Source organism: Stenella coeruleoalba (genome assembly GCF_951394435.1).
Source record: "Stenella coeruleoalba genome assembly, chromosome: 1".
In the NCBI taxonomy this organism is placed as follows: Eukaryota; Metazoa; Chordata; class Mammalia; order Artiodactyla; family Delphinidae; genus Stenella; species Stenella coeruleoalba.
The window spans coordinates 128,506,086-128,533,867 of record NC_137169.1 but is presented as its reverse complement, the minus strand read 5'-3'; the positions used below and the strand labels follow the sequence as shown (position 1 = coordinate 128,533,867).

The 27,782-nt window shown below is 37.7% G+C and overlaps 1 protein-coding gene across 9 annotated transcripts in view; it reads right to left on the bottom strand.

Moving 5' to 3' along the window:
- The window catches only part of DENND1B (DENN domain containing 1B), a 341,500-nt gene that overhangs the window by 119,130 nt on the left and 194,588 nt on the right, over positions 1–27,782 (bottom strand). For 4 of the 9 annotated variants that reach the window (XM_079925473.1, XM_079925475.1, XM_079925476.1 and 1 more), the window contains 4 exons: positions 24,341–24,410; positions 18,487–18,567; positions 13,209–13,262; positions 10,378–10,488 (listed from right to left, as the gene is read on the bottom strand). In XM_079925473.1, coding sequence (XP_079781599.1) covers positions 10,378–10,488; positions 13,209–13,262; positions 18,487–18,567; positions 24,341–24,410 — 316 coding nt within the window. Of the gene's footprint in view, positions 1–10,377; positions 10,489–13,208; positions 13,263–14,473; positions 15,829–18,486; positions 18,568–18,906; positions 20,627–24,340; positions 24,411–27,782 lie in introns of those variants that run through there. The other 5 variants (XM_079925481.1, XM_079925479.1, XM_079925478.1 and 2 more) reach the window with 5 other exon arrangements.

Genomic DNA, 27,782 nt, shown 5'->3' with positions numbered 1-27,782 from the left:
CAATTCTGAATTCCTGTAGCTGCCACACTGCACATAAATGTCAACGCCTTCAAACACTCCCCCCGCCACATGACTTTCCCCATCACTGAATTTACTGCTCTCTAGTTCACGTCTTCAAGCCAATTCTGTAGCAGTTTAGCTTTTCCTGGAGAAGAGGCCCGTCTAGTTTTCCACAACTTTCAAGCGTCTGACACTGTAACACAGCTCAAATGTATCTATCTTCTCTCCACACAGACTTCTAGACCCTGGATTCTAGAGGACCGTTTGTGTGAATTCTATAAAAACCATATATTTTAAAATAAGGCATTTATTTAAGAAATGAACAGTACAGTTAAAGAATCACTAAATTTAACAATTAGGAAAAACCTTAGAAATCATTCTTGTTCAATTCTTTCATTTTTTATATAATAAACTTCAGGATAAAAGGAAAAAATGGCTTATATGAAGTCATCCAATTTTTCAGGTGAGTAGTCAGGAACTGAAAAACGAATCTCTAATTTTAGAAGATATTATTGATATAATCACACTACTACCACATTTGGGGACATATTCCAAATAACCAATAAATAAAGTCTAATGGACTGAACGCACTGTTTTAAATAGTAGGCATCTCTGAAAATCATAACTTAAAATACCTCTCACCAGAAACAAAACTAATGGCAAACCACCAACAACTGAAAGAGACAACCGCAAGCAGCCCCAAAGGACTTCTGAATCCTTACAAGTGAACTATTTGTAAATTACAGGTATTTAAATGAGAATGAATAATTGTACATATATATCATATGCTGTATCATTAAAATTGTATATAATATTCCCATATATACTTAACGTACACATATGTATATTTAGCAGGCATATCAAACACTTGTAAATATATACATCTATACATAAACACACACACACACTTTACACAGTTACAATTTACTAGTAGCAAATGACATCAGGCTCTGCCCCCATTATATATCAGACACTAAGGAAATAGCTGATGAATATTTGTCCTTTGTGTGTCACTGTAAACTTCTCCCTCTTATTTACCTACTTTCAAGCAGACTGTACATCCAACAGACATTTCCTTATTAGCCATGCTTCTAAAACCCAACTCCATCTACCTTTCATGGTCACTGTTAGCTCAGGAGCTGGTCGCCTCTTTTTCTACTTACTGTGACTGCCTTTTAACAAGACAGCTGTCAGAGTTTTCCTACTTTATTTTTTCTAATGCCACCAGCTTCTCTTCCCCAAAACAAAACTGGTCACAGCATGTCCCTCATTTGCCTCCCCACAATCTGTTGGATAAAATCCAAACCCCTTCATTTAACAAACACGGTTCTTCACAATCTGGCCACTGCTATCTCTCCAACTACATCTTGTAGCATGACTTCTCTCTGTCACTCTATTTGCGCACACATACACACACACACAAGTATATATCTCCTAGACAAATCACAAATTCCTTCCAAGAACCAGGCGTAATATTGAGGTCAACTCTTTAATCTACCACCTTCCCTCCTATATTTCCCACATCAGAGTTCTAGTCACACTGACTGGCCTTGATTGACACTATATAATTTATTATTTATTACGATTCTAGAGAATCATAAGTTAATAACTTTGAAATTCCCACTACCTGGCAAATAATAATATTTATCAATACCAAATAAATAAATACCCTTATACTCCACGTTTGGAAAACTCTACCAATGTCAAATATCTCCTTCAAAATAAAGATCTATGTTTTTCTTCTCAAGTGGTTAACTAGTTTTTACTCTTTCCATTACACTATTTTATCATAGTAAATCACAACAAAATATGAGATTCATGGAAGCTGTGCCTTCAATTTATGCCTCTCAGATCCAAGTTCACTCTCTGCCACCCATCTGCGACAATGGATCTGGGCCCTTGAAGTATTTACCAGACAGAGGACAGAGTGAGCTCTGTCTGCAGAGGACACAGGAGACGCACTGCAGGAGGATGGGACTGTGGCTTCCTGGTTCCGTGTGCTCTGGGGCAAGCTCCTGCAGGGCCTGTGCATCTCCGGGGCCTGGCTCTTGTAGGGCACTGGTCAGTAGTACCCAGCAGTAACACCTGGCACCTTCTTCAGGTGGTTCTGCAGCAGAACGTGTCTAGGGAGCCATCTCCCATGGCAATCAGGTAAACTACCTGGTGGCAGGTTAATTACACTGAACCTCTTCCATCAAGAAGGAGGCTTGATTAGGTTCACCCTCACTGGAATAAATATTCTGGGTAAGGACTCGTCTTCTCTGCCATAATCCTTCTGCCAGCACCACCACCATCAGACTCACAGAATAACACACCTGTCAGCACGGCACTCCATAAAGCACTGGATCTCATCAAGGTATTCATGTAACAGCAAAGTAGGGCAAGAGGCTCATGTCCATGAACTCAGCTACTCTGGCCTACACTTATAACCTAGAAGCTGCTGGCCTAATCAAAAGGTGGAATGGCTCACGGACGACTCAGTTATGACGCCAGTTGGGAAAGAACACCCTTAAAGGGTGGGGCTCTGTTTAACATGATGCAGGATACGCTTTGAATCAGAAACCGTTTTGCGGCGCTGTTTCTCCCAAAGCCAGAATCCATGGGACCGGGAGTCAAGGGGTAGGAGTGGGGTTGGCCCTCTCATCATCACTCTTAACAGTCCACTTGCAGAAGTTCTAATTCCTGCCCCAGCCATGCAGGGTGCTTTTGGCTTGGGGATCTGACCTCCCAACAGTGGAATGCTTCCACCTGAACCAGAAGATGTGACTGCCACCTGGCCATTGAATCAACAGGCTAAAAATTGGGGTTAATCTACTGGCTGGAATGATTGATCTCAATAACCAGAAGTAAGTCGGGTTGTTTTTACACAACAGGCAGGCAGGACTATGTCTGCAACCATGGAATTCTCTGGGATGCATCTTGGTACTTCCATGCCTGGTAGTAAATGTTAACGGGAAACGACGGCAATCAAAAACAAAAAACAAAAAACAGAACTATCGAGGATCCAGATCTTTTGGAAATGAAAGTTTATATCATTAAACCAGGTAAAAAAAAATCCAACCAGCTGAGGCTCTGGCTGAGGTGAGGGGACTGTGGAACAGGTAATGAAAGAAGGAAGTCAGAAATATCAATTATGGTCTCATGAGCAGTTACATAAACAAGGGCTGTAGTAGCTTTCCATATTTTTAATTTTCCTATGTTTATTTTTATGTGCTGACCACTTTTTCTTCTCTGTCTCATCTTTATCTTACATATATGTTGTTAGTAGTTAACAGAAAATTAAATGTAATTGTAATTGAAGAGATGGACACATGACTCTCGGCACTGTGCTGCTTCCCATTTGGGGGAAAGGGTGAAAATGTCTGTACTGCAGCTACATCTCATTAGGCAGACACAGAGCTTTGTTTTGCTGTTGCTCAGGAAGTGCAAGTGATTTAGAGGGTGTCAATGGAGGATGAGCATCCAAAGGGGTGGCCTGTACCAGTTACCGATTTACTGCCTCTCACCCTCAAGTCTACCCCTCTTTGTCAGATCTGAGAAAATAAATCTGTGCCCTTTCGATATCTTTTCCTTTTAGCAGCCGGCACGATGCTAAGCTTTGTCCGGAGAAGACAATGAAGCGACATTTCGGGAAGACAGGGTTTGACGTCCTGGCCCCAGTCTACTCACCAGGCGGTCCCCCTTGGAGCTCGCCAAGCACGGTGGGTGGCTGCCAGGCTGCCGTGTGACAGCAGCTCAGCCCTGCAGGCCGCAGGGGCTGGGGGCCCCCCGGCTCGCCTCGGCAGCTCCGGGCAGGGTGCCTGTGGCCCCCGCGGCGCGCGGCGGCTGTGGCACAGAGGCTTCTCCTGCACCTGGTGGGTGAAGCGCCACCGTCAGCAGCGCCCGGCAGCCGGAAGCCTCCCTTGGTGCCACCCTCCCCTCAGCTGGCTTCCGGCGGGGCGGGGGGCCTCCGGCGAGACAGCCCGGAGGAGCGGCCTCTCCCAGTGACTCCAGAGCAGTGGGCTCTCTGGGCACAGATCCCCAGCTCCCCTCAGGTTCGTAGCTGCTTTATACCTACTATGCCAGGTTCTTCACAGCTCCCGGCACTTCCCGCAGCCCCTCCCTGTTACCCCAATCCCACATGACAGTCTTAAATTCTTTATATTCAACTTGCATCGTTCAGATGACTGTAGTTTCTCTCTCCTGACTGGACCCAGACTGATACAGAGGCTGTGACCTCGTTTCCTTGCCTGTGTATGTAGAACACTGTCTAGCATGAGTTAGGTGAGCCATAGATGAGGAGTGATTCAATGAATGAACAAAGAAACCACCTGCCATGGGAAGAAAGGAGTATGTTTTCTCCTTAGGACTACGTGAAGGCCAAAAGATAGCAAACCAAGTTCCTGTACAGATTGGACAAGAGTCAATATAGCAAGAGAAATTCATGAAGCTGAAAGAGTTTAAGATGTACTGATAACTTTTCCCCCAAGGAATTACAATTTTGGCATAGACTTTTTTAAAAATTAAAAATTTCTAGTAGAAAACAGCTGAACACAAATCTTTTTTTTTAAGACAAAGGCCTATATGGAAATTATCCTCTAATTTATCAACTTCAGAATTTACAAAGAAACCTTTACCATTGTCATAATTATTATTATTTAAAAACACTAGTGTCAAATAAGGCAATCAAAGAGATACATTTTTACCTGTTAAAGAGACATGTTTCTACCCTGGCATTTGCAGCATCAGATGAACATTTCATATTTCATACCATAATTAGTGAAAATTTTATTATATTTTAAATACTTTTCTCTCTGATATCCACAGTTCAGAAGATTAAGTTTACTGCACCCACATACACACACACATATCGACCATGGTTCTAACCTTTACTGTGCTCGTTTCTATGAAAAACAGCTCTTATCACCTCAAGAGTTAGAAGATACAAACACCTGCAGCTTTTCCCGTCTTAGACGTTTCCTCCACACAAATCGTCCCACAAAGTGTCACATGACCAACCTCAATAGTCCCATTTCCACGCTCCAGCCACATCCACTTAGCAGTGAATGAAAATGCAATGTTCTGAAGAGCAGTATCTAAGTCAAATAACACAATGGTAAGTAGAGTCACTGTCTGCAGTTTCGGCTGACATAAGTGGTTGCTATGGGCTTTGGGAAGAATTAAAAATCCAAAAATTGTTCCTAGATTCTCTCTCCCTGAGAGGTCTTGATAATAATTTTTAACTGCACCATGCTGCTGCAGCTTTAAAATCATAAGGGGGAAAAATACACTGCAATAATCTGAAGCAGGGAGTAGATCTGGGTAATCTTTGTTCTCGCACCAACTGTTCAGTTCTTAATCTCCAGAAAGATTCTCTGTGCTGCCGGTTTCAGATTAAATGCTGATAGGTGGCACTACTAAGAGACAAGTCAAGAATACGTAAAATCCAGATGGAGAGGTTAAAATCCTGCGGATTCCCCTTCAATCTAACTCAACCTATAACATCTACATTTTAATAGCTGATTTTCCGCGGATCACAAGATTTCTTTTTGCATAGGCCCTTGATGGTATTAATGAGGGAAGGGGAGAAAAGCATATGCTTAAATGCCTGGGGGCAACTATAACAAAGGAAGAGATGACAGTGTATTAGCACAATTCCTGCACTCACAGCACACTGCTTGCTCTGAGCAGTCCAGACAGGACACGGACTACACAATCACATCTCTGTAACTAATGTGCTTACAGACTCCAAGAGGGTGATATCTACCAACTAAATATTGGTCAAAATGGGAGCTAACACTCAGACATCTGCTCTAAAGAGAGCATCTCTTGTACCTGCTTCCAAAAGGCCACAAAGATACACTCTAGTTAACACATCACTGACAGGATGACGAGAGCTCCTGTCAGACGCTGGCCAGCTCAGTGTTGGAAACAAAACGCACGGCCCCAGCTGACTAGCTAGAGAACGTCTGGGGGACAATTACAGAGCACCTGACAAGGCTTCGTGCCTGACTGACTTGAGAGCCGATGACACGGCTTTAAACAGCAATCCTTCCCTACCTCTGGTCACAAAACAGCAAAAAGTCAACTGATACACCCTTGTAATATCATGATTTATTCCTTTGCTTCGAATACATGAGACTCTGGGCCGATGTCCTGCTAGTCTGCTATTCACTTGGGGCTTAAACCTCTAGGACCTGCCTACGGCAGGTACAAAATCAACATTCTTGTTCAGGATTACCAGAAACCCTTCCGTGTGTACCGGATAATGTACACATCAGTAGGATAAACACAAAACCGATGACATTCCAATTCATTCAACTCAAAACACGGAAAAATATAATAGTGAGTCCTAACAAAATACATTTTACTATAAGGAGGAAAAACCCACGAAAAATTTTAAAACATAACAATACTCTTGATACTTTTGCTAACACAGCTCAAAACTTTTTTATTTTAAAGTTTATCGCTATAAAGATAATTACAAATTATAATTTTAACTACACACAATACCTGAGGAAGGAACACTCGGGTAGCTCATTATCTGTCAGGCTATCACCAGTAAAACCCCCGGCTAGCTATACAGTTGACAGATATGATTCTAATAAAATTATGACCATATCAAAGTATAAATCCAAAGTTCCCAAAACTATAACAAAATTATAAATGCGAGGAACTTATACATGCTCTTCCAATAATTAAAAATTTGGCCACAGATTAAAAAGTGAAAACCGGGTAAAACACAATTTCTTGCATTAATTTTAAGTACATTATAGTCTTTGTGGTACATAAAATCCTATAAGGATGTAAAAAGCTTCACTGGCAGTAGTCTTAACCTCAATTCATTGATACGTTAACTATTCCTTCCTTGGTCGTTTCAGAGGTTCCACTAAACGCTTTCTAAAAAATATTTACTTCTAATTTATGTTATGGTACTAGTCTTTGACCTTAAACATTACTGGGCGTGGAATTTATAGCACGCATGTGTGTATATACATGAATTTTTCAAGCTAGATTCAAGTGAAGCAGCTTCCCCTACAGAAGGAGGGTGAGGAGATCATGAGAGCAAACTTGAATTATGTTTCTTTTATCAGTCCTACTGCCCCAGATGGTGAACCAAAACAAAGCTGTTAACTGAGAGGTGACATCACCACCAAGTTTTCAGGAACTTTCATAAACAACTGCTATTACGTTGACCTCAAATATAAGAAACAACTCCCTGGGGGCTTCCCTGGTGGCGCAGTGGTTGAGAGTCCGCCTGCCGATCCAGGGGACACAGGTTCGTGCAAAAAAAAAAAAAGAACTCCCTGACTAATACCAAGCCTTTATTAAAATCATTCAAACAAAGTTAAAGGGTAGGCATGTTCATTTTTACTCTAAACTTCAGATCTAGATTATAAATTTATAGCTGATAATCATTTAATCTTATGCAGATAAAATTCTAAGCACTTCATATATACACATATGTGTGTGTGCATGTACACATATCCTTAAGCTTTAAAGCAACCCTATGAGATTAAAACTAGTATCACTCCCATGTTCCCAGTTTAAATGTGAAGAAACTGAGTGGAAGAGAGGTTACCTAGCCATTAAGAGGTGTTTACAAATTACAACAAAAAGAAACACCAACATTTTACAATACCTACCAAAAAATGTTTTTACAAAATATTTACATATATTCAGATTTCTTTCCTTTTTTAATTGTATAGTATAATTGTAGTATAATTGTAGTAAATTATAATTTAATTATAGTATAATTGACTTGAAGAATAATTGACTTGAAATATTATATTATTCTCAGGTGTAAATACAGTGATTTGGGATTTTTATACATTACGAAACGATCAGCATTATTAAGTCTAGTTACCATCTGTCGCCAGAGTTATGGCAATATTATTCAGTATGTTCCCCCTGCTGTACATTACATTCCTGTGACTTATTTATTTTCTCACTGGAAGTCGGTGCCTCAGCCCCCTTCACCTGTTTTGCCCATCCTCCCACCCCACCTCCACCTCTGGCAACCACCTGTTTGCTTTCTATATCTATAAGTCTGTTTCTGTTTTGTTACATTTGTTTGCTTTGTTTTCTTAGATTCCACATATAAGTGAGATCATATGGTATTTGTCTTTCTCAGTCTGACTTATTTCACTTAGCATCATGCCCTCAAGGTCCATCCATGTTATTACAAATGGCAAGATTTTATTCCTTTCTGTGGCTAATATTCCATTGTATATATGCACCACATCTTCTTTATTCATTCGTCTATGATGGGCACTTAAGCTGCTTCCATATCTTGGTTATTGTGAATAAGGCTGCAATGAACATAGGGTTGCAGATATCTTTCTGAATTGGTGTTTTTGTTTTCTTTGGATAAAAACCCAGGAGTGGAATTGCTGGACCACATGGTAGTTCTATTTTTAATATTTTGAGGAACCTCCATACTGCTTTCCATCAGATTTATTTCTAATGTTTCCCTACACAGACCAGCTTACACGCTCACGCCCACACTTCCTTCGGACCTCTGCTCAAACACCACCTCATGAGAGAAGGCTTCCCTGACCTCCCTACACAAAACTGAAATCTGCCCCTGACCTTTCACCCCACATTCACACACACTTTCTCCCTTATCTCTTGGTACTCAGCACCATATGACATAACAGCTATTTCTTCATTCATGTCTTCATCTTCTCTATCAGTTGGATATAAGCTCCAAGAGTGTTTGGACTTTGCTTTGCTTACTGCTCAATCCTCAGTGCCTAGAAAGTGGCGAGCACATAGTAGGTGCATAACAAATATGTTACATGAATTAATCTTGATAGGAATTTAGCTCCTAGGTCTCCAAGATAGCTTGTACAACCTTTTTAATCTTCAGGACAACATCCATATAGAAATATTCTTTATAATCTTGAAAAAACTGGCTTAAAAAAGTGATGAGGATAAGCTGTGTGGCGCAGCTAAAAAAGAAATAAATTAATAAATAAATGCAGGAAATGTCAGTGTAACCAAAAATAATGTAGTTTAAAAAAAAATGTGATGAGGAGGAAGAGAAGGGGAGGATAAATAAGAATGATTTTACCTCAACGGTAAGTTAAGCACAGCAGAAAAGCAAATATATAAAAAGTACCAAATAATTCAGATTGAATTTCTTAACATCACTTTAAGAAAATGCAAATAATTACCTGCATCACCGACTAGCACTTATTCTCTGATTGAACTACATCATTTCTCCACACTTACTCCTTCAAATGCATATAACTTGTTTTTCAATGTGTAAAATAATGTATTTTCAATTTTTTTTGAAAAGTGGGCATATCATTATTGCATTTCAAAATCTCAAGACTGTATTTTTTCAACTCTAGAGTAATGCAAATAACCCAAAATTAGCATCAGGAGACCCAGTTTCACATTACCTGTCTCCAACTATCTTATTTGGCCTTGGGGTAGCCATTTAACCTTTCTCTGAAAATATCAACACCTTTCTCATTGTTACACCCTAAAGAGATGCCCTAGAGAAATCCTGAAGCTCCTTCTGCTCTAAAATACTAAAACTTTGCAGAATAAGGTTTTTATTTCTACTTTCAGAGAACAAAACATAGGTATTATCTTATTTTTATCAGTTAGCCAAATTTCAAGGAAGCTAATTCATGAAATATTAAATAATGTTTTTAATAAATATCTCATACATTACTCAAAACTATATTTACATTTATATTAAAATTTTTAGGTCAAAAATATTAAAATATTAATGCTCAAAGTGAAAAAAATTAGAAAATCTAGCAACATACTTCTGAATGTTTTTCTATGACCCAAGAAAACTCTATTCTCCCTGCCTTTACCACAGTAATGAAGACCTTCCAGAAAAACATTTCAGTGAGTAGCATAAAACCTGTGATTTAAAAAAAACGTTATTTTGACTTTTAAGTTATTATCAGTCTGAAGAGCTCCTCCAAATCAGAACTATTATAGAACCCACTCCCAAACCACTACTTGGCAACAAAGATGAATCTACCTATTACCAGGTTAGGATAGCAGCTATTATCATGGCCCCTTGATTTCTTTCAAGTAGCTCCAATGGAAAAAGCCTCAAGTGAATAATAAAGATCTCATAATAGCTCTTAAGAATTCGTTAGATGGTAGAAGGCACTAAAATGAACTCTGGAGAGTTAAAAAGAAAAAAGAAAAAAAAAAACTCTCATCTTCTGATAAGAAAAAATAATTAACCTGACTTAATGCACCCGCGAAGGCCTTCCATAAATCAGACCTTTGTACTCCAAGAGCCAGATTAAAACCATATATCAAAAGGGTATGTAGATATTGTCTCGTAAGCACACGCAGAGCATTTCTGCCTCTGCGTGGGCTGCAGGTCTTTCCGCGCGGAGGGGAGTGTGAGATACTCACGGTGCTGAGTTTGCCAGAGGTGATGATGATGCGCCTCTCGTGCAGCATGCTGGCGTAGAGCTGCAGCATGTTGTTCGCGTCCACAGCCACAAAGTACTCCGTGAGGTTCCTCTGCACAAGCCAGAGACAACTGTGTAAGTTACAGGGAAAGTATCTGATACGTTCGCCACAGAGTCTCAAGTACGAACAATGTTAGGAGAATAAGTGGTATTCATTAAAATAATTAGATTTAATTCTATTCTGCCGCCACACAGAGCACGTAGCCTTCTACTATTATTTGAAACATAGCCCTACTCTACGAAAACATTCTCAGAGGGTGATCAGAGCATCACATCTTTCCCACCCTCCCTCCCCAGGCACCTGAAAAAGAAGCCTGTTTTTTGGGCCCCAACCTAGACCTGCTGAGTGGTAATCTTCAGAGTACAGCCCCAGGAATCCATTTTCTAAAAAAATACTGCCAGTGGTTCTTACACACACTGAACTTTGAGAACTGCTGCTCCAGAAAATACATTTGAGTCTCCCTCTGTTTGCCAATCAGCCAGCAGGCAAAATCATTGCCTGAAACTATAGACTACGCATAAGGCAACCACAGGATGAGATGGGTTTATAAAGCAGACCCTTGATTCTTTTTTTTTTTTTTTTTTTTTTGCTGTACACGGGCCTCTCACTGTTGTGGCCTCTCTTGCTGTGGAGCACAGGCTCCGGACGCGCAGGCTCAGCGGCCATGGCTCACAGGCCCAGCCGCTCCGTGGCATGTGGGATCTTCCCGGACCGGGGCACGAACCTGCGTCCCCTGCATCGGCAGGCAGACTCTCAACCACTGCGCCACAGGGAAGCCCACCTTTGATTCTTTATTAAGGAAGATCTCATTTATATCCCATGTCAGGCCTGCTTTATACCACTATAACCAAATAAAAGTTGGTGTTAATTTGATTCCTTGACTTAACACTTCAAATTGTTTTCCCCACATAGGAACAAAACTGGGGTAAGCTGCGTTAACTTTCACTTTTAGATCCTCTCCTCTTACTTATTTTTAATTTTCTGTACTCAAACTTAAGCCCATCAGAAAGCAACAAGTGATAAAGAGACTGAATGAGAGATGACAACAGACTGAAACTGCAGTGCCAGGTGCACTATGACCCAGAAGGCTAAAACTTCTAGTTGAGCAGGAAACTAAGAAATCCAATGTTTCTTCTATTTCTGTGAGGTACAGACCTTCCCAGAACAAACCAGTAATCACAGCAGGGCACATAAACGGAAACAGTGAGTGATGCTGAACTTGGTGGAGAGATTCATTTCCTGTTTTCTCTAGCTGAAGCACACCTCACCTTCTATTTCAAGTCTTCATAATACAAAATTACTTTTATGTCATTCAACGTTAATATTTTTCCTATAATCTCAAAGATAATTTCTAGATGGGGAATTATTTCTCAATGCAGAATGCTGCCTTATGTATAGGTCCTTGCTTTTTTTTTTCCTCTTCCCTAAACAGGACATTCTAAAAATAAAATATATTAATGGAGATGTAAAAATGTATATTCTCAGTGGCAGTTTTTCCTTAGAATGGTTCTTTAAAACTTCCAAAGTCACAGCAAAGTTTGTGAAGTTTGTTAAATCAAGCTATTAGCGGCTTATTAGTAAATTTAAGAAAGGTAAGAAGAGGAGAGGCTAAAGCAAGAGACTGACTTGTATTAACAACCCTGATGTGGGGGCAGGCGCGCATAAGTCAAGGCGGTGAGTCAGCCTCCAGGAAACCTAACAGACACCCGCAGCCCACGGTGGACTCGCACAAGACTTGAGAGCCTGGGATGTGACCTGCTGATTTGATGGTCTATCCCAGGCCCACGTGAAGAGCAGCTGAACGCAGTCTCTCACAGGAGTTAACTGGACTCATCTGTACCAAAAACACCACTGACAGTCTCGGTTCGAAATTAGGAAATTTACAATTGTCTTCTTGGACTTTGTTCGTTCACTTATAACCCACGTGCTTTTGGAAACCAAACACTCAGTAGGTTCAAAAACATTTTTGGAAGCACAATAGAGTTCTGAGGAAAATAATACATATTCCTTAAGTTGATGTTTCCTTCACTTTGATTGAATTATTTCTACTAATTCATTTTATCTTTCCAAAACAAAGCTGAAAAAAATTATGAAAGGAAATACTTCCTTTTCACACAGCATCCAAAAGTGTACTTGTCAATTCTATTTATCCATGTAAGCTTTTCTACAGAATTTTAATTTGTAATAACTACTAAAACACTGAAAATATTTCTAGTAAGGCTACAATCAGGACTCTAAATAAATGTGAACTGTAGCAATTTTATAATTTCTTGTAGTATCCTTCAAGCCTTACAAAACATGTATTACTTATATTAAAAATCAGGAAATCAAGTAGAGAACATCTAAAATTTGAAAAGATATATATATATATATATACAAGGAATCTAAACACTATGGTCATTTCACTAAAGTAACTATTTGCGTGAAAATATTTCCCATTGCACGTGTTCCTTCCCTGCCAAAAGGAGTCATCTCCTGAGACCTCTCTTCTGCCTAATCTGGGGATCTCAGGACCTAACTGAACACAGACTATCCTACTGAACTATCTCAAATGGTAGAAATCGTTTTTCTCATATAATTTGTCTTATCTACAGGAGGTAAAGTAGCACATACATAAAGAAGAAAAAGAGATAACATTATTCTTTATTTTTTCATTTTTTCTCACAGAGAGTTACAATGTTTTCTATTTCTCTACAAAGAAATCCTTAAACAGTGAGACCAAAATAAATAAATTTCATAATATCAGTAGAATAAAAACAGAGAAAACTTACACTCTCCGGTATTGTTGGGAGTCCAGTTACATCAGGGGCAATGAAGTAGGAATGCTAATCAACAGAAATAAATCACATAAGAAAAGGAGAATTAAAATTTGGTAGCATTACGTATAATTTGAGATTAAAAATTTTAAAACATATCAACTAAATAAATACCAAGGACTGATGCTCAGGGTTTGCTGAATTTGAGAGATTCTTAAATGAGATAGCAGGTTTATATGAGATTTAGCAATAACTTTCTCATACAAAAAGTTTAAGTGTTGGTTAAAAATATTTCACTTTAAAATTGAAGTGGGAATCCTAGAAAAAGTTTATTAAGACCAAAAAAGCAAATTACTGAAAAATAGATAGATAGATAGATAATTTTAACACATTTGGTTTAGGGAACCTGGAAAAATAAGGTTTGTTTACCCAAGAATATATCAAAATCTATTGAGATTTTTGAGTTCCTACAGTTAAGTCCCCATAAATTTCTCTGGTACATATCAGCCACTATATTATTTAGAAAGTAGAAGTAAAAAATAATTTTTTAATATTTAAAACTTCTTAAAAGGTAATTAACCCAAAATATGACTTTTATACACCCACTAAACAAATGTTAATTAGCTTCTATAATATTCAAAGCAATACAACAGTTCATAGACATATCTACACAAAAAGCATACTGTGCACACCTTCACATTTCACAGAATGTTCCCAAATTTTACCACCCAGAATCAGAGTACAAGTCAATCACCAAAATCATTTTATTTTCTGTTCATATTAATCTCCAAAATCATTTTACTATCTCACATAAGGACCTACTTAATATTGTCTTATAATTAAAGATTTGGGGGCAAAAAACCATTCTAGCCAATACTGAGCACCACTGAACTAGTCAGAGCAAGGCTAGTTGGCACCGTCACAATGCGTGGCTTGCAGGGTGGAAGAACAAGGTCCTGAGACCCTGGACAAAACATGTGACAGACACCCATGTAGTGAGCCCACTTTGACATCACCACCACTGACACGAGGGTAAGCATGGATTTGGTCTCTGTTAGCTATTTGTATTTGGATGGATTTTTAATAGCACTGTATTTCATAAAGCTATGCTTTAAAAGATAGTATAAACAGAAAATATAATCTGAATGATTAATTTTCTTAAAAGAAGCAAATTTACCACTTCCCAAAGGACCAGAGTGAATCTTAAAGACATAGTGAAAGAAGTAATTAACTTCCCAATTTAACAGTGATTTTCAGAAGCCAATGTCCTTTGAACTCACCCGTGCTAGGGAGGGCTGATCTTTCAGAACTTGCTCACTGGCAATAAATATCTCTTGGTTCTTACAATACATAAGAGACAAAATGAGTACTTTACTTTCATGGGAGAAATTTACACAACAATTTGCTGTGTATTTGAGACAAACCCATGTAGCCACATTATCTGCTGAAAACATTTGAATAGCATTCATTACAAATGTTTTAAATGCTGATTTGCTAGTTCTTGCTAGAAAAATCTTGAAGCACTTTAATTCTTGACTGAGAGTACAGAATTCTGTGGATATTTAATGGCTTTGAAATGTACTTTCAAAATAAGCATTTACATTAGATATTAACATTTCATAAAATCTCTGTGATATTCTAGTGGTTATAATGTCAAGTCTTGAAAAACTCATGTGATGGAATATTAATGAAATACGAAATTTTAAGAAAGTCACAGCAGTTTCTCAAGTCTTGTCATATTTTTATAATGGAAATTCTGCAAACAAACAAAAATTTCTTTTCTACTTGTGGAGGAACAAAAATGCCTATGACCATCAATTTTAACCTGACATCACAAAACTAAAACTGTACTAGTAGGTGAAGACAAGTGTTTTCATCCCAGTTTTGCTGGTCATTAACTGCACAGCACTGGCACGTGACTTTATAACCTATTATTGAAGTCAAATGAAATTACTGAGTGGACTTTACATAAAGGTTTATGAACCAGTTGGATTTAACAATACCTAAGATATTGTATTGAGAACAGGTGAACAAGATTTGAAACCTATCACAGACTACTGATTCAAAAGCTTATATGTGGGGCTTCCCTGGTGGCACAGTGGTTGAGAGTCCACCTGCCGATGCAGGGGACACAGGGGACACGGGTTCGTGCCCCGGTCCGGAAGGATCCTACATGTCGCAGAGCGGCTGGGCCCGTGAGCCATGGCCGCTGAGCCTGCGCGTCCGGAGCCTGTGCTCTGCAACAGGAGAGGCCACGGCAGTGAGAGGCCCGTGTACCGCCAAAAAAAAAAAAAAAAAAAAAAAAAAAAAAGCTTATATGTGAGGCTTAAAATATAAAAATAACCATCAGACATAGAAATACAACACAGTCACTCAAATTCCTTTACCAAGATTATTTCAGATATAATAAAAATCCTCTCCTTATCAAATGAAACGTCAACTTACTAGCAACTAACATTCAAATAGCTTTTTGTGGTATATCTAAATATATCATTTCATAAAATTCCCCAAACAACTTTCTCAAAAACTGATTCACTAAATTTCTCAAATGGATAAAAGGGAACATCAAAAGAGATTAACTTTTTTGCCTCACATCACACATTCAGTGACTGTGATTTAAACCAAAATCTTCTAGTCTTTGGGTATTAAGAAGCCTAGACATCTTTGACTTACAGTTCTTATTAATAAAGGTAAAGTGTTTCAATATCCAATATTTCTGAAATGTATTTTTATAAGATATTTAGTTACTCCTGAACAAATAATACTGTCAAATTTAGAGAATACATTTTTATTTCTCAGCTTTCCACAGCTGCCTCTATCATCTTAGCACTTACAGTATGTTTCCTTCACCATTTAACAAAGTGTTAGAATCACTTCATACATACAACTCTTCCAAAGAAAAACACTTATTTTCAGAAAATCCAGAGCTTTTCCTCCTTCTCCGGGGCATCTTTCCTTGTCCTTTGTACTTCATTCCCACTAACTGTGAACCTGCATTCTTTCGGCTTCAATGACGTCATACAAATCTGAGTTTCTCCTTAACTGCTCCTTCCTCCAGTCCTCTCCCTCCATGTACTCTCTTCTTCCATACAACTTCTTCGGGCAATTAGACCTTACCCTCTGCTCTATCCTCTCTACATTCTGCCCTTTAAATTGCTCAGTTATTCCCACAACCATGTCTGCAGATGACTCCCCGATTCCGGTTAAAAATTCCAGGTTAGGGCTTCCCTGGTGGCGCAGTGGTTGAGAGTCCGCCTGCCGATACAGGGGACACGGGTTCGCACCCCGGTCCGGGAAGATCCCACATGCCGCAGAGCGGCTGGGCCCGTGAGCCATGGCCGCTGAACCTGCGCGTCCGGAGCCTGTGCTCCGCAACGGGAGAGGCCACAACAGTGAGAGGCCTGCGTACCGCTAAAAAAAAAAATTCCAGGTTATCCTTAGCTTTCCAGCCCCCAATCTCTAAATGACTACATAACATTTATTTCCACTTTGGCATTAAGCAACAAAAGAGGATTCAGACATAAAGGGGCTGAGAACATTATGCTGTTAACAACAAGGGAACATTTCACAGAGGTGGGAACTGAGCTAGTTCTAAAGATACATAGTCTACAAGAGGTTTTAGAGGAAGCTGTACAACCAAGAAAGCACAATGTTCACTCGAGAAGATGAACAGAAAACTGTGACCAGAGTAGAGAATCAATTCATGGGGAAAAAAACTGAGACAGAAAAGTGAAAAGCTGGATTGAGGCTAAGAAGTGGATGGTCCTGAAAGGCCAAAAATTTGGACAAATTCTACCGAAAATGGGGGACTACTAAAGGTTTTCATCAGGGGACTTTACATAGTTGAAGGAAGTTTGATCTTACAGCCTTTAGAAGGGACTGGAAGGAGAGGCTGTAGACTAAGGACTGCTTGAAGTGATGAGCACCCAGACTAGGCTGCTGCCACCAGAAATATAAAGAAGGAAACCACAGAGGGGAATATTATGATCAAACAAAATTACAGGGGGAAATCTAAGCAAGAAGAAAGTTATTACCAAAGAAAGAATGAAATAAGGCTAACAGTTTCCTTATCTTGCAAATACCATATGCTAACACATATATATGGAATCTAAAAAAAAAAAAAAAAAGGGTTCAGACAGACCTAGGGGCAGGACAGGAATAAAGACGCAGATGTAGAGAATGGACTTGAGGACACGGGGAGGGGAGAAGGGTAAGCTGGGACGAAGTGAGAGAGTGGTATGGACATATATACACTACCAAATGTAAAATAGATAGCTAGTGGGAAGCAGCCGCATAGCACAGGGAGATCAGCTCAGTGCTTCGTGACCACCTAGAGGGGTGGGATAGGGAGGGTGGGAGGGAGACGCAAGAGGGAGGAGATATGGGGATATATGTGTACGTATAGCTGATTCACTTTGTTGTACAGCAGGAACACAACATTGTAAAGCAATTATACTCCAATAAAGATGTTAAATATAAAAAAACCACCAAAAGACCTATTAACACGATTACATACATTTCAAATTGCTTTCTCCTTCAATTTCTCTTGCATCATTATATATTTTCCTTCCTTAATCAGGACAGTTTATTGTTATTTTGGAAGAACCAAAATCAACATAGGTAAATTTTAACATTCTATTATATGCCAAATTAATGAAGAAAATTAACGAAAACATTCATATTTTGTGATTATTAATTTTGAACACTTACAAAGCCTTCCAAAGTACTAGGGTGATTTTAGTTATAGACAGTACAGTTCATTAAAAGTTTCAGTGGTAAATAATCTATACCACCACAGCCTTACTGCTTTGAGAAACTTTAATCATATTTCCAGTATTTGGTGATTATACTAAAAGATGTATTGAAGTATGGGGAAAGAGTTTTTTAACCCAGAATCTTTATCATATAGTTGGTTATACAGTACGTTTTCAATACTTATTATGTACTGTTTTCATTTTATGAGGGGTATTTGGTATTGTATACTTGTGTGGGTATGGGTGTGTATTTTCTTATTATGGACAGATTTTACCTGAAAATCAATGTTTCTTGCAATCAAAATATTCTCAGATATTTGGTAACTTTTAGCATATAATTTAAAAATCTGTGATTTAACAACTACCGAAGTATACATCTATCATAGCATGTTATGATAGTTAAAGCATGTCAGAAAGCCTCAATATCACCATGTAGTAATGTCAGTACAGGCATTAAAGTCTTCATGGCAGCATGGGTGACTCAGCAGAGTTTCTAAACTGCTGTGACTCAAAACATCAATTACTGACTCAATACTTACCACACTCAAATTGACAGGAGTGTTTGCCTTTGGTACTGGCTGGTTATAGAGTGATTTGAGAGTTTCATTCAAATCATCTTCCTAGAGTTAAAAAAAAAAAAAAAAGTACATTTTATAAATGAAATAGGAACTAAGTAAATACAATTAAAACTACTTGGCAAAATCATTCACTGTGCCTACTCACTTCAGACGTGTTATATACAGGCAGACCCTGGAGATATGGGGGGTTCAGTTCCAGACTACCGCAATTAAGCAAATATAGCAATAACGCGAGTCTCATGCATTTTCCAGTATCCTAGTGCATATGAAAGTTATGTTTACACTACACTGTAGGATATTAAATGTGCGATACCATTATGTCTAAAAAAAACATCATATCTTAATTTAAAATACTTTTTTAGCATACTAAACAATGCTAACCATCATCTGGGCCTTCAGCAAGTCAGAATCTTTTCACTGGTGGAGGGTTTGCCTCGATGTTGATGCTGCTGACTGATGAGGCTGGTGGGTGCTGAAGGGTGGGGTCGCCGTGGCAGTTTCTTCAAACAAGACAATAAACTTTGCTGCATCAACTGACTCTCCCTTTCATCGGCAGTCTGCGATGCTGTTTGATAGCATTTTACTCACAGTAGAACTTATTTCAAAATTGGAGTCAATCGTCTCACACCCTGCTGCTGCTTCATCAACTAAGCTCATGTTATATTCCGAATCCTTTGTTGTCATTTCAACAATCGTCACGGCATCTTCACCAGGAGTAGATTCCATCTCAAAAAGCCACTTTCTTTGCTCATCCATAAAGAAGCGATTCTTCTTCTGTTCAAGTTTTATCATGAGATTGTAGCAACTGTCACATCTTCAGGCTCCACTTCTAATTCTCATTTCCTTGCTATTTCTACCACATCGGCAGTAACTTCCTCCAGTCAAGTCTTGAATCCCCCCAACTCAAAGTCATCCAATAGGGTTGGAATCAACTTATTCAAGCTCCAGTGAATATTGATATTTTACCTCTTCCCATGAACCAAAAGTGTTCTTAATGGCATCTAAAATGGTGAATCTTTCCCAGAGGGTTTTCAATTTACTGTGCCCAGATCCATCAGAGGAATCACTATCCGTGGCAGCTACAGTCTCCCGCAATGTATTTCTTAAATAATAAGACTTAATAATAAATTTTAAAATGATAAATACAATAAATATAAACATAAATTTAAAATAATGATAATAAATAAAAGTCAAAATTACTCCTTGATCAACGGGCTGAAGAATGGATGTTGTGTTAGCAGGCGTGAAGAAAACAATAATCTTGTTGTCCATTTCCATCAGAGCCCTTGGGTGACCAGAGGCACTGTCAATAAACAGTAATATTTTGAAAGGAATTTTTTTCTGAGCAGTAGGTCTCAACAGTGGGTTTAAGATATTCAGTAAACCATGCTGTAAACAGATGTGCTGTCATCCAGGCTTTGTTGTTCCATTTATAGAGCACAGGCAGAGTAGATTCAGCATAATTCTTAAGGGTCCTAGGATTTTTGGAATAATAAATGAGCATTGGCTTCAACTTAAAGTCACCAGCTGCACTAGCCCCTAAGGAGTCAGCCTGTCCTTTGAAGCTTTGAAAAGTAGGCACTGACTTCTCCTCTCCAGCTATGAAAGTCCTAGATTGCATCTTCTTCCAACAGAAGGCTGTTTCCTCTACACTGAATATCTGTTGTTTAGTGCAGCCACCTTCATTAATTATCTTAGGAGATGTCCTGGATCTTGCTGCAGCTTCTACATCAGCACTTGCTGCTTCACCTTGCACTTTATGTTAAACGGATGGCTTCTTTCCTTAAACCTCATTAAACCAACTTCTGCCAGCTTCAGTCTTTCCTTCTGCAGCCTCTTCGCCCCTCTCAGCCTTCGCAGAGTTGAAGAGAGGTAGAACCTTGCTGTGGATGAGGCTTTGGCTTAAAGGAATGTTGTGGCTGCTTTGATCTTCTATCTAGACCACTAAAACTTTCTCCATATCAGCAATAAGGCTGTTTTGCTTTCTTACCATTCATGTGTTCACTGAAGTAGTACTTTTAATTTGCTTCAAGAACTTTTCCTTTGCATTCACAACTTGGCCAACTATTTAGTGCAGAGGAATGCTTGCATTTTCCATTTTAATTTTAAAATCACAAACCTAGTTTTTAAGAAATAGGTGCAATTTAAGTAAGATTATTGTACTAAGATGCCACTTTGATGCAAGATGCAAATATTCTAAATACTTCTTTTCTAAGTAGCTCTTAGTTACTATTTGCCCCATGCTAAATGGGATGACGTAAAATATATAACACATCTACTTTATGGGATTTGTACAGTAATAATGTACCTTGATGTGCACACTCACTTTTCTGAATTACACATACAAATCCAGCAATAAATACGTGAAGGTAGCTTCTCATATACATAGTTATTTTTATTCTCTCTTAAAATGTTTATGTTGGGAGAATAAACCAAAGGTAAAGGCAGTTGTTCAAAGAAGTTAATCATTCATTTTAAGGGATATGGATACGAGACACACATGACTTCTCACAATTTCTCATAACTTGACTATGAAAACTTAATAATTCAGATCTCTACAAATTCTTGCAAGAGTGTGTACTCAAAACTGCCTATTTTCGTTAGTGTATATATGTCAATGCTACTCTCACTTCACCCCAGCTTCCCCCTCTCCCCCGTGTCCTCAAGTCCATTCTCTATGTCTGCAAATGTAAAATAGATAGCTAATGGGAAGCAGCCGAATAGCACAGGGAGGTCAGCTCTGTGCTTTGCGACCACCTAGAGGGGTGGGATAGGGAGGGTGGGAGGGAGGGGATATGGGGATATATGTATGCATATAGATGATTCACTCTGTTGTACAACAGAAACTAACACAGTATTGTGAAGCAATTATACTCCAATAAAGATCTATTAAAAAAAAACAAAACTGCCTATTTGAAATTCTCTTTAGAATGACCTAACAAGAAGGACTCTAAAGCATTCATCACTTGACCATTTAAGCAGTGAAATGTACCACAGGATATTCTGGACGATAGTGATGTTCTGTGTATACAAAATCCTTATGGAAACAAATTTTTTAAATGTCTAGCTTTTAAGCATCCTTTGTAGTTGCCTAATGCTGATCAGGTAAGGATAACTGACTGTGAATCTAAATTCCAATCTAAATACCCTGTGGCACTGAATTAACAACGAAAAGAAAAATTATTACACTCATAGATTTACTTCCAGTTATTGATTAATACTGTGAACTTATAATTTTTTTTTCCTCTAATTAGGAACACAAATGTAGTCTCCCTCACTTCCTCTCTTCAGGAAACCACAGTATGTTTTTTTACATATTCCAGTACTACGTATGGTCTCAGGGAGCATATGACATAAAATAAGTATAAGTATTAAGTTTCTAAGGTAACATATTCAAAAGTTGGACAACTAATACAATTAATGTTGGTTCCACATGTTTACTCAAAAACACAAAGAACAAGAAACTATAATGAAGCAGAATTCTGGTTTTGGGTTTTCGATGCAATAATTGAATACTGCTATTTCCAGTTATTTTCTTAGGAAAATGAATGACTGAATAGCTTAAATATAAAATTGTTCAAGTGTAAAATGACCTTCTAATGAATATTTCACAGAAGTACATCAAGTGTAGAGAGGGAAATGTTTACACACACAGCACACGCACACAAACCCTGGACTTTTGACAAACACTAAAAACATGCTATTATGTTATAATAATAAAATTTGATTGCCAAATTAGGAGATTGCTCACTAGAAGAGTAAAAGAAGTGTCTTAATTTATTAATAATACATTTAAATTCTATTTAATAAAAAGTATCTGGAGTAGTATTTGTATTGAGTTTAGGTCTGTTTTTAAAGATATTTACACTGAATTTTAAAAGATGAGTGTTCTACCAGTGTTCTAGGAAATTTAAGTGGCTCCAAATAATTGGATAGTATATTGTGTGTAGAAAAGTGGGAGCAGAGAAGCCAAGAAGGACTATCAGATGGCAGATCATGAAGCTTCTAATATGTCAAGCTGCACACATGTTTAGATTTTATTCTAAGAAAAAAAAGGAACCACTGAGAGGATTATAAGCAAGCAGTAAAATGATATAATCAGGTTTCAGAAAGATCATTCTTAGAGATCAGAATATGGTGGTACTTAACAACTAAGAATGTGCATAAGATGCCCATAAGTAATTTCTAGAGAGAAGAGAAAAGAAAACTAAGAACACCAAAATTCTAGGTGTAGATAAAGGAAAAAGTTCAAAGAAAGACTGAGGCTATAACTAAAAGCAAAGAAAACACAATGTCAGATGACCAAACAAAATACAGTCTCAAGTGTGGAGGAGTATCAAGCAAGAATTTAAGCAGATAGTCAGAGACCAGAAAATATACCCTACATTTCAAAATTAGAAAGCAACAACAGGCAATCACTGCAGATTTTTTTTTTAAAAAAACTTTTATTTGAATTAAATTGCATCAAATAGCATAGCTAATATCTTAGTAAATTAGTCCTTGTTTAAAATAGGGAAGAATGATTAAGGGGAAAATTTACAAACTATCATCCCAGAGAAGTTCATTAATTCAAAGCAAACTTCAGTTTCTGTTTTGTTTTTATTTTTAAGAAAAAAGAATAAAGGTGTAAAGATAAATATAAGAGCTAAAGTTATAAAATTCTTAGAAGAAAAAAAGAAAGCTTCATGCATGACATTGGATTTGAAAATTATTTCTTGACATGACACCAAAAGCACAAAGCAACAAAAGACAAAAACAGATAAATTGGACTTCATGAAAGTTAAAAACTTTTGTGCATCAAAGGACACTATCAACAAAGTAAAAAGACAACCCACAGAATGGGAGAAAATATTTGCAAATCATATATCTGAAAAGGATTAATATCTGAATATGTAAATAACTCCCACTCCTCAACAACAACATGAAGACCCGATTAAAAAATGGCGAAGGACCTGAATAAATAATTCTCCAAAGAAGATATACAATGACCAATAAGCACATGAAAAGACTCTATCTCACTAATGTTTAGGGAAACCCACATGAAAGCCACAATCATATACCACTTCACACCCATTAGGATGGCCATTATAAAAACAAAACAAAACGAAAACAAAAAATAACTGCTGAGGAGGATATGGGGAAACTGGAACCCTGTGCATTGCCCCTGGGAATGTAAATTGATGCACCCACTGTGGAAAATGTTATGGCAGTTCTCCAAAAAGTTAAACACGGAATTACCATGTTATTCAGCAGTTCTACTTCTGGGAATATACTCAAAAGAATACACGGACTCAAACAGTTATTTGTACACCCACGTTCATAGCCGCTTTGTTCACAACAGCCGAAAGGTGGAAGCAACACAAGTGTTCATCTAAGTATGAATGAATAAACAAAATGTGGTGTGTGAATAACAGAATATTATTCACCCTCAAACAGGGAGGAAATTCTGACATACACTACAGCATGGATGAACTCTGAAACATGAAGTGAAATATGCCAGTCACAGAAGGATCTATATTGTATCATTCTACTTATACGAGGTACATGGTCCCATGCAGACAGACAGAAAGTAGTATGATGGTTGTTGCCAGGGACTTGGCAAGGGCAGGGAGGAATGGGAAGTTGCTGTTTAATGGGTAGAGAGATTCAATCTGGGAAGTAAAAAGGTTGTAAAGATGATGGTACTGATCACTGCAGAACAATGTGAATGTATTTAATGGTACAGAACTGTACACTTAAAGACAGTTAAAATGGTAAATATCATGTTAGGTGTATTTTACCACAATTTAAAAAATGGGGAAAAAACATGACTTACCAGTTCCTTAGCCAAGTAGTCTGCCAGAGTATTTAGAAGCTTGTAATATACTTCAAACCATGGCAGGTAACTGTAAAAAAAAAAAAAAAACAAAAAACTTTAAAAATGTGTGTGTGTGTGTGTGTATCATTTAGAATCAAGAAACAAGATGGCAAAATAACATCAAATCTAGATTATTTCAAACAGGTTGATCCTGGAGGGCAAAAAAGAACTATACCCATGTTCTCTTTACTGTTACAGTAAAATTTTACATATAATGTACTATTAGTTTTCATAAAGTAATCAGAATCCAAAATTCCATTATAAAGGTTATTCATTACACGCTTCTATTTTATGTTAGCAGCACCAAAAATCACTTAATCCCACTGTGTGGTAAGCATGGTATGAGTGCACCAAAAGCACTCACAGAATAAAAATTAACCACTGTAATAAGATAATATCAAATAAAAACTAATTTTAAAAAGCTTTTAAAACAAAGATATAATCATTTCTTTTTAAATATTACTGAATTAAATATATAAAAAATAGAATTATGTGCTTATTAATTAAATCAATTCTTTGGAAATTGATGTTTACGTAGGATGGTAAATTTCAAAATAAATATCAGTACAAGAAAGCCTATTTTAAAAATTATAAATATTATAAATAGCACTTAAGTATCAAAAACACGTATAATTTAAAAATCATTTTGATTCATTTTGCTAGATACAAATATAATTAATTTTATGAAAGCAAAATACTAAATCCAAAAATCAATTGTACAAAATAAAATCTGTACTCCTTTTCAACAAATTAAGGTATGTATATTTAAAATCTATCCAAAGTTTTTAATTGTTTATTAAAATGTACACTTTTCACATATAAGAAGAGTAAATCACAACACACACCAGTGTAGTTAATTATCAGTTAACAAATATTCATTTTTTTCTTCAAAGAATGACTGCAACAGACTACTTTTTAAGAGAAAAAAGTGTGATACTTTTACTACACAATTCTATACTGACAAGAGTACAGATACACAAAACAGATTTCATAATCAATGACTAGAGCTTAGAAAAACAGCATTCTTTCTGCATTTTTTTCATTTAATGTCTGATTTATTAGTGACCATGAATGATGCTTTTTAATTAGGAGTTGCCTGAAGTCATAACAAAAGAACAGTCAGGTAAATGACAGCATCCTTACTCAGCAGAATGCTATAGAGTTCTTTAAAATGATCATTATAAATAGTAAGTAATGATATAAAAGAGACCTATCATATTTTAAAATATCTACCAACTTTTCATTAAATCTAGCATATTGAGTAGTACATCCATTTATCTCTGTGCCCTTTGGAAATGCCACTAAAATGACTGTAAATAAATAAAAAGGGTATAAATTAATGAGGACAAGGCAAATGCAATAGAAAGCAACAAAGGTGAATGGCTTTGTAAAGGTGGTAAGCAAGCAAAGAATAACTGACTTTGCAGAAAAGAGAAAACCAAAACCTGAGTGTCAAGAGAAGGGAAAATGACCATTAGCCAATAGACTGGCCCCCACAGCATCCTGAGACACTGATCTGGGAATTTCTCAAAGGAAAAAACACCTCAAAGGCCCTATATTTTCTTGTGAAACTAACCACTGCACGTACAATGATGCTAATTCAGTTTAGTGCCTCTATCTTAAATATAAATTAACGGTCCAACCACCAGATATTTGAGGAAATACAGACACCAATACAAACATAAAAGGAACTCCAAGTAAACAAAGACAATACAAACACCAGGTGAAAGTTTCAAAAATTATCATTAATATCCACAGGAGCTGAATAAAGAACAGGAAGCTTTTTTTTTCATTGTTCTAATCTAGTATTTATTTTATTTTTTTTTATTTTTTAACATCTTTATTGGAGTATAATTGCTTTACAATGGTGTGTTAGTTTCTGCTTTATAACAAAGTGAATCAGTTATACATATGTCCCCATATCTCTTCCCTCTTGCGTCTCCCTCCCTCCCACCCTCCCTATCCCACTCCTCTAGGTGGTCACAAAGAACCGAGCTGATCTCCCTGTGCTATGCGGCTGCTTCCCACTAGCTATCTATTTTACGTTTGGTAGTGTATATATGGAAGCAACCTAAGTGTCCATCGACAGATGAATGGCTAAAGAAGATGTGGCACATATATACAATGGAATATTACTCAGCCATAAAAAGAAACGTAATTGAGTTACTGTAGTGAGGTGGATGGACCTAGAGTCTGTCATAAAGAGTGAAGTAAGTCAGAAAGAGAAAAACAAATACCGTATATATACGGAATCTAAGAAAACAAAAAAGGTCATGAAGAACCGAGGGGCAAGATGGGAAGAACAGGATGCTTTTAAACAAAATGAAATATAAAAAAGGAGAAAGAAGTGAAAAAATAAATTTTTAGACAATAAGAACAAGTTCTTATAAATTCAAAATACAAATGCTAAAAAAAAATTAAAATCAATAGAAAGGGGGCTTCCCTGGTGGCGCAGTGGTTGAGAGTCCGCCTGCCAATGCAGGGGACATGGGTTCGTGCCCCGGTCCGGGAAGATCCCACATGCGTGGAGCGGCTGGGCCCGTGAGCCATGGCCGCTGAGCCTGCGTGTCCGGAGCCTGTGCTCTGCAACGGGAGAGGCCACAACAGTGAAAGGCCCACGTACCGCAAAAAAAAAAAAAAAAAGAAAAATCCATAGAAAGATTAGAACCTAAATGATGAATATCTCTTAGGAACTAGGATAAAGAGATAAACAGATAGAAAATAAGAGTAAATATTAAAATATCAGTGTATCAACCTCGACTATCATGTAGTTGACTAATAGTGGTTCTAAAAAAAAAAGAGGGGAAAAAAGAAATGAAAATTTCATTTTAAAAATTACTAGAGGGCTTCCCTGGTGGTGCAGTGGTTGAGAGTCCGCCTGCCGATGCAGGGGACACGGGTTCGTGCCCCGGTCTAGGAAGATCCCACATGCCGCGGGGCGGCTGGGCCTGTGAGCCATGGCCGCTGAGCCTGCGTGTCCGGAGCCTGTGCTCCGCAACGGAAGAGGCCACAACAGTGAGAGGCCCGCGTACCGCCAAAAAAAAAAAAATTACTAGAAAAATCCCGGAACTTTAGACATGAGTTTCCACATTGAAAGTGCCACTGGGGTAACTGTAAAATAAATGAGCCAAACCAGAGTATCACAGTGAAATTGCAGAACAGGGGCAACAGAGAAGCACCTAAGAATTTCCAAAGAGACAAAACAGGTAGCGTACGAAGGCATCAAATCGAAAATGTCCCTGAACCTCTGTCTCAACAGCAATTCTGGGAAGTCAGAAGATAATGCCTCCAAAAGGCAGAGGTTAAATCCCTTGCAACCTAGAATTCTTTGTCCAGAGAAACTATCAATCAAGTTTGGGGATAGACTAATAGCAGTTTCAGTCTTTCTAGAACTCAAAAA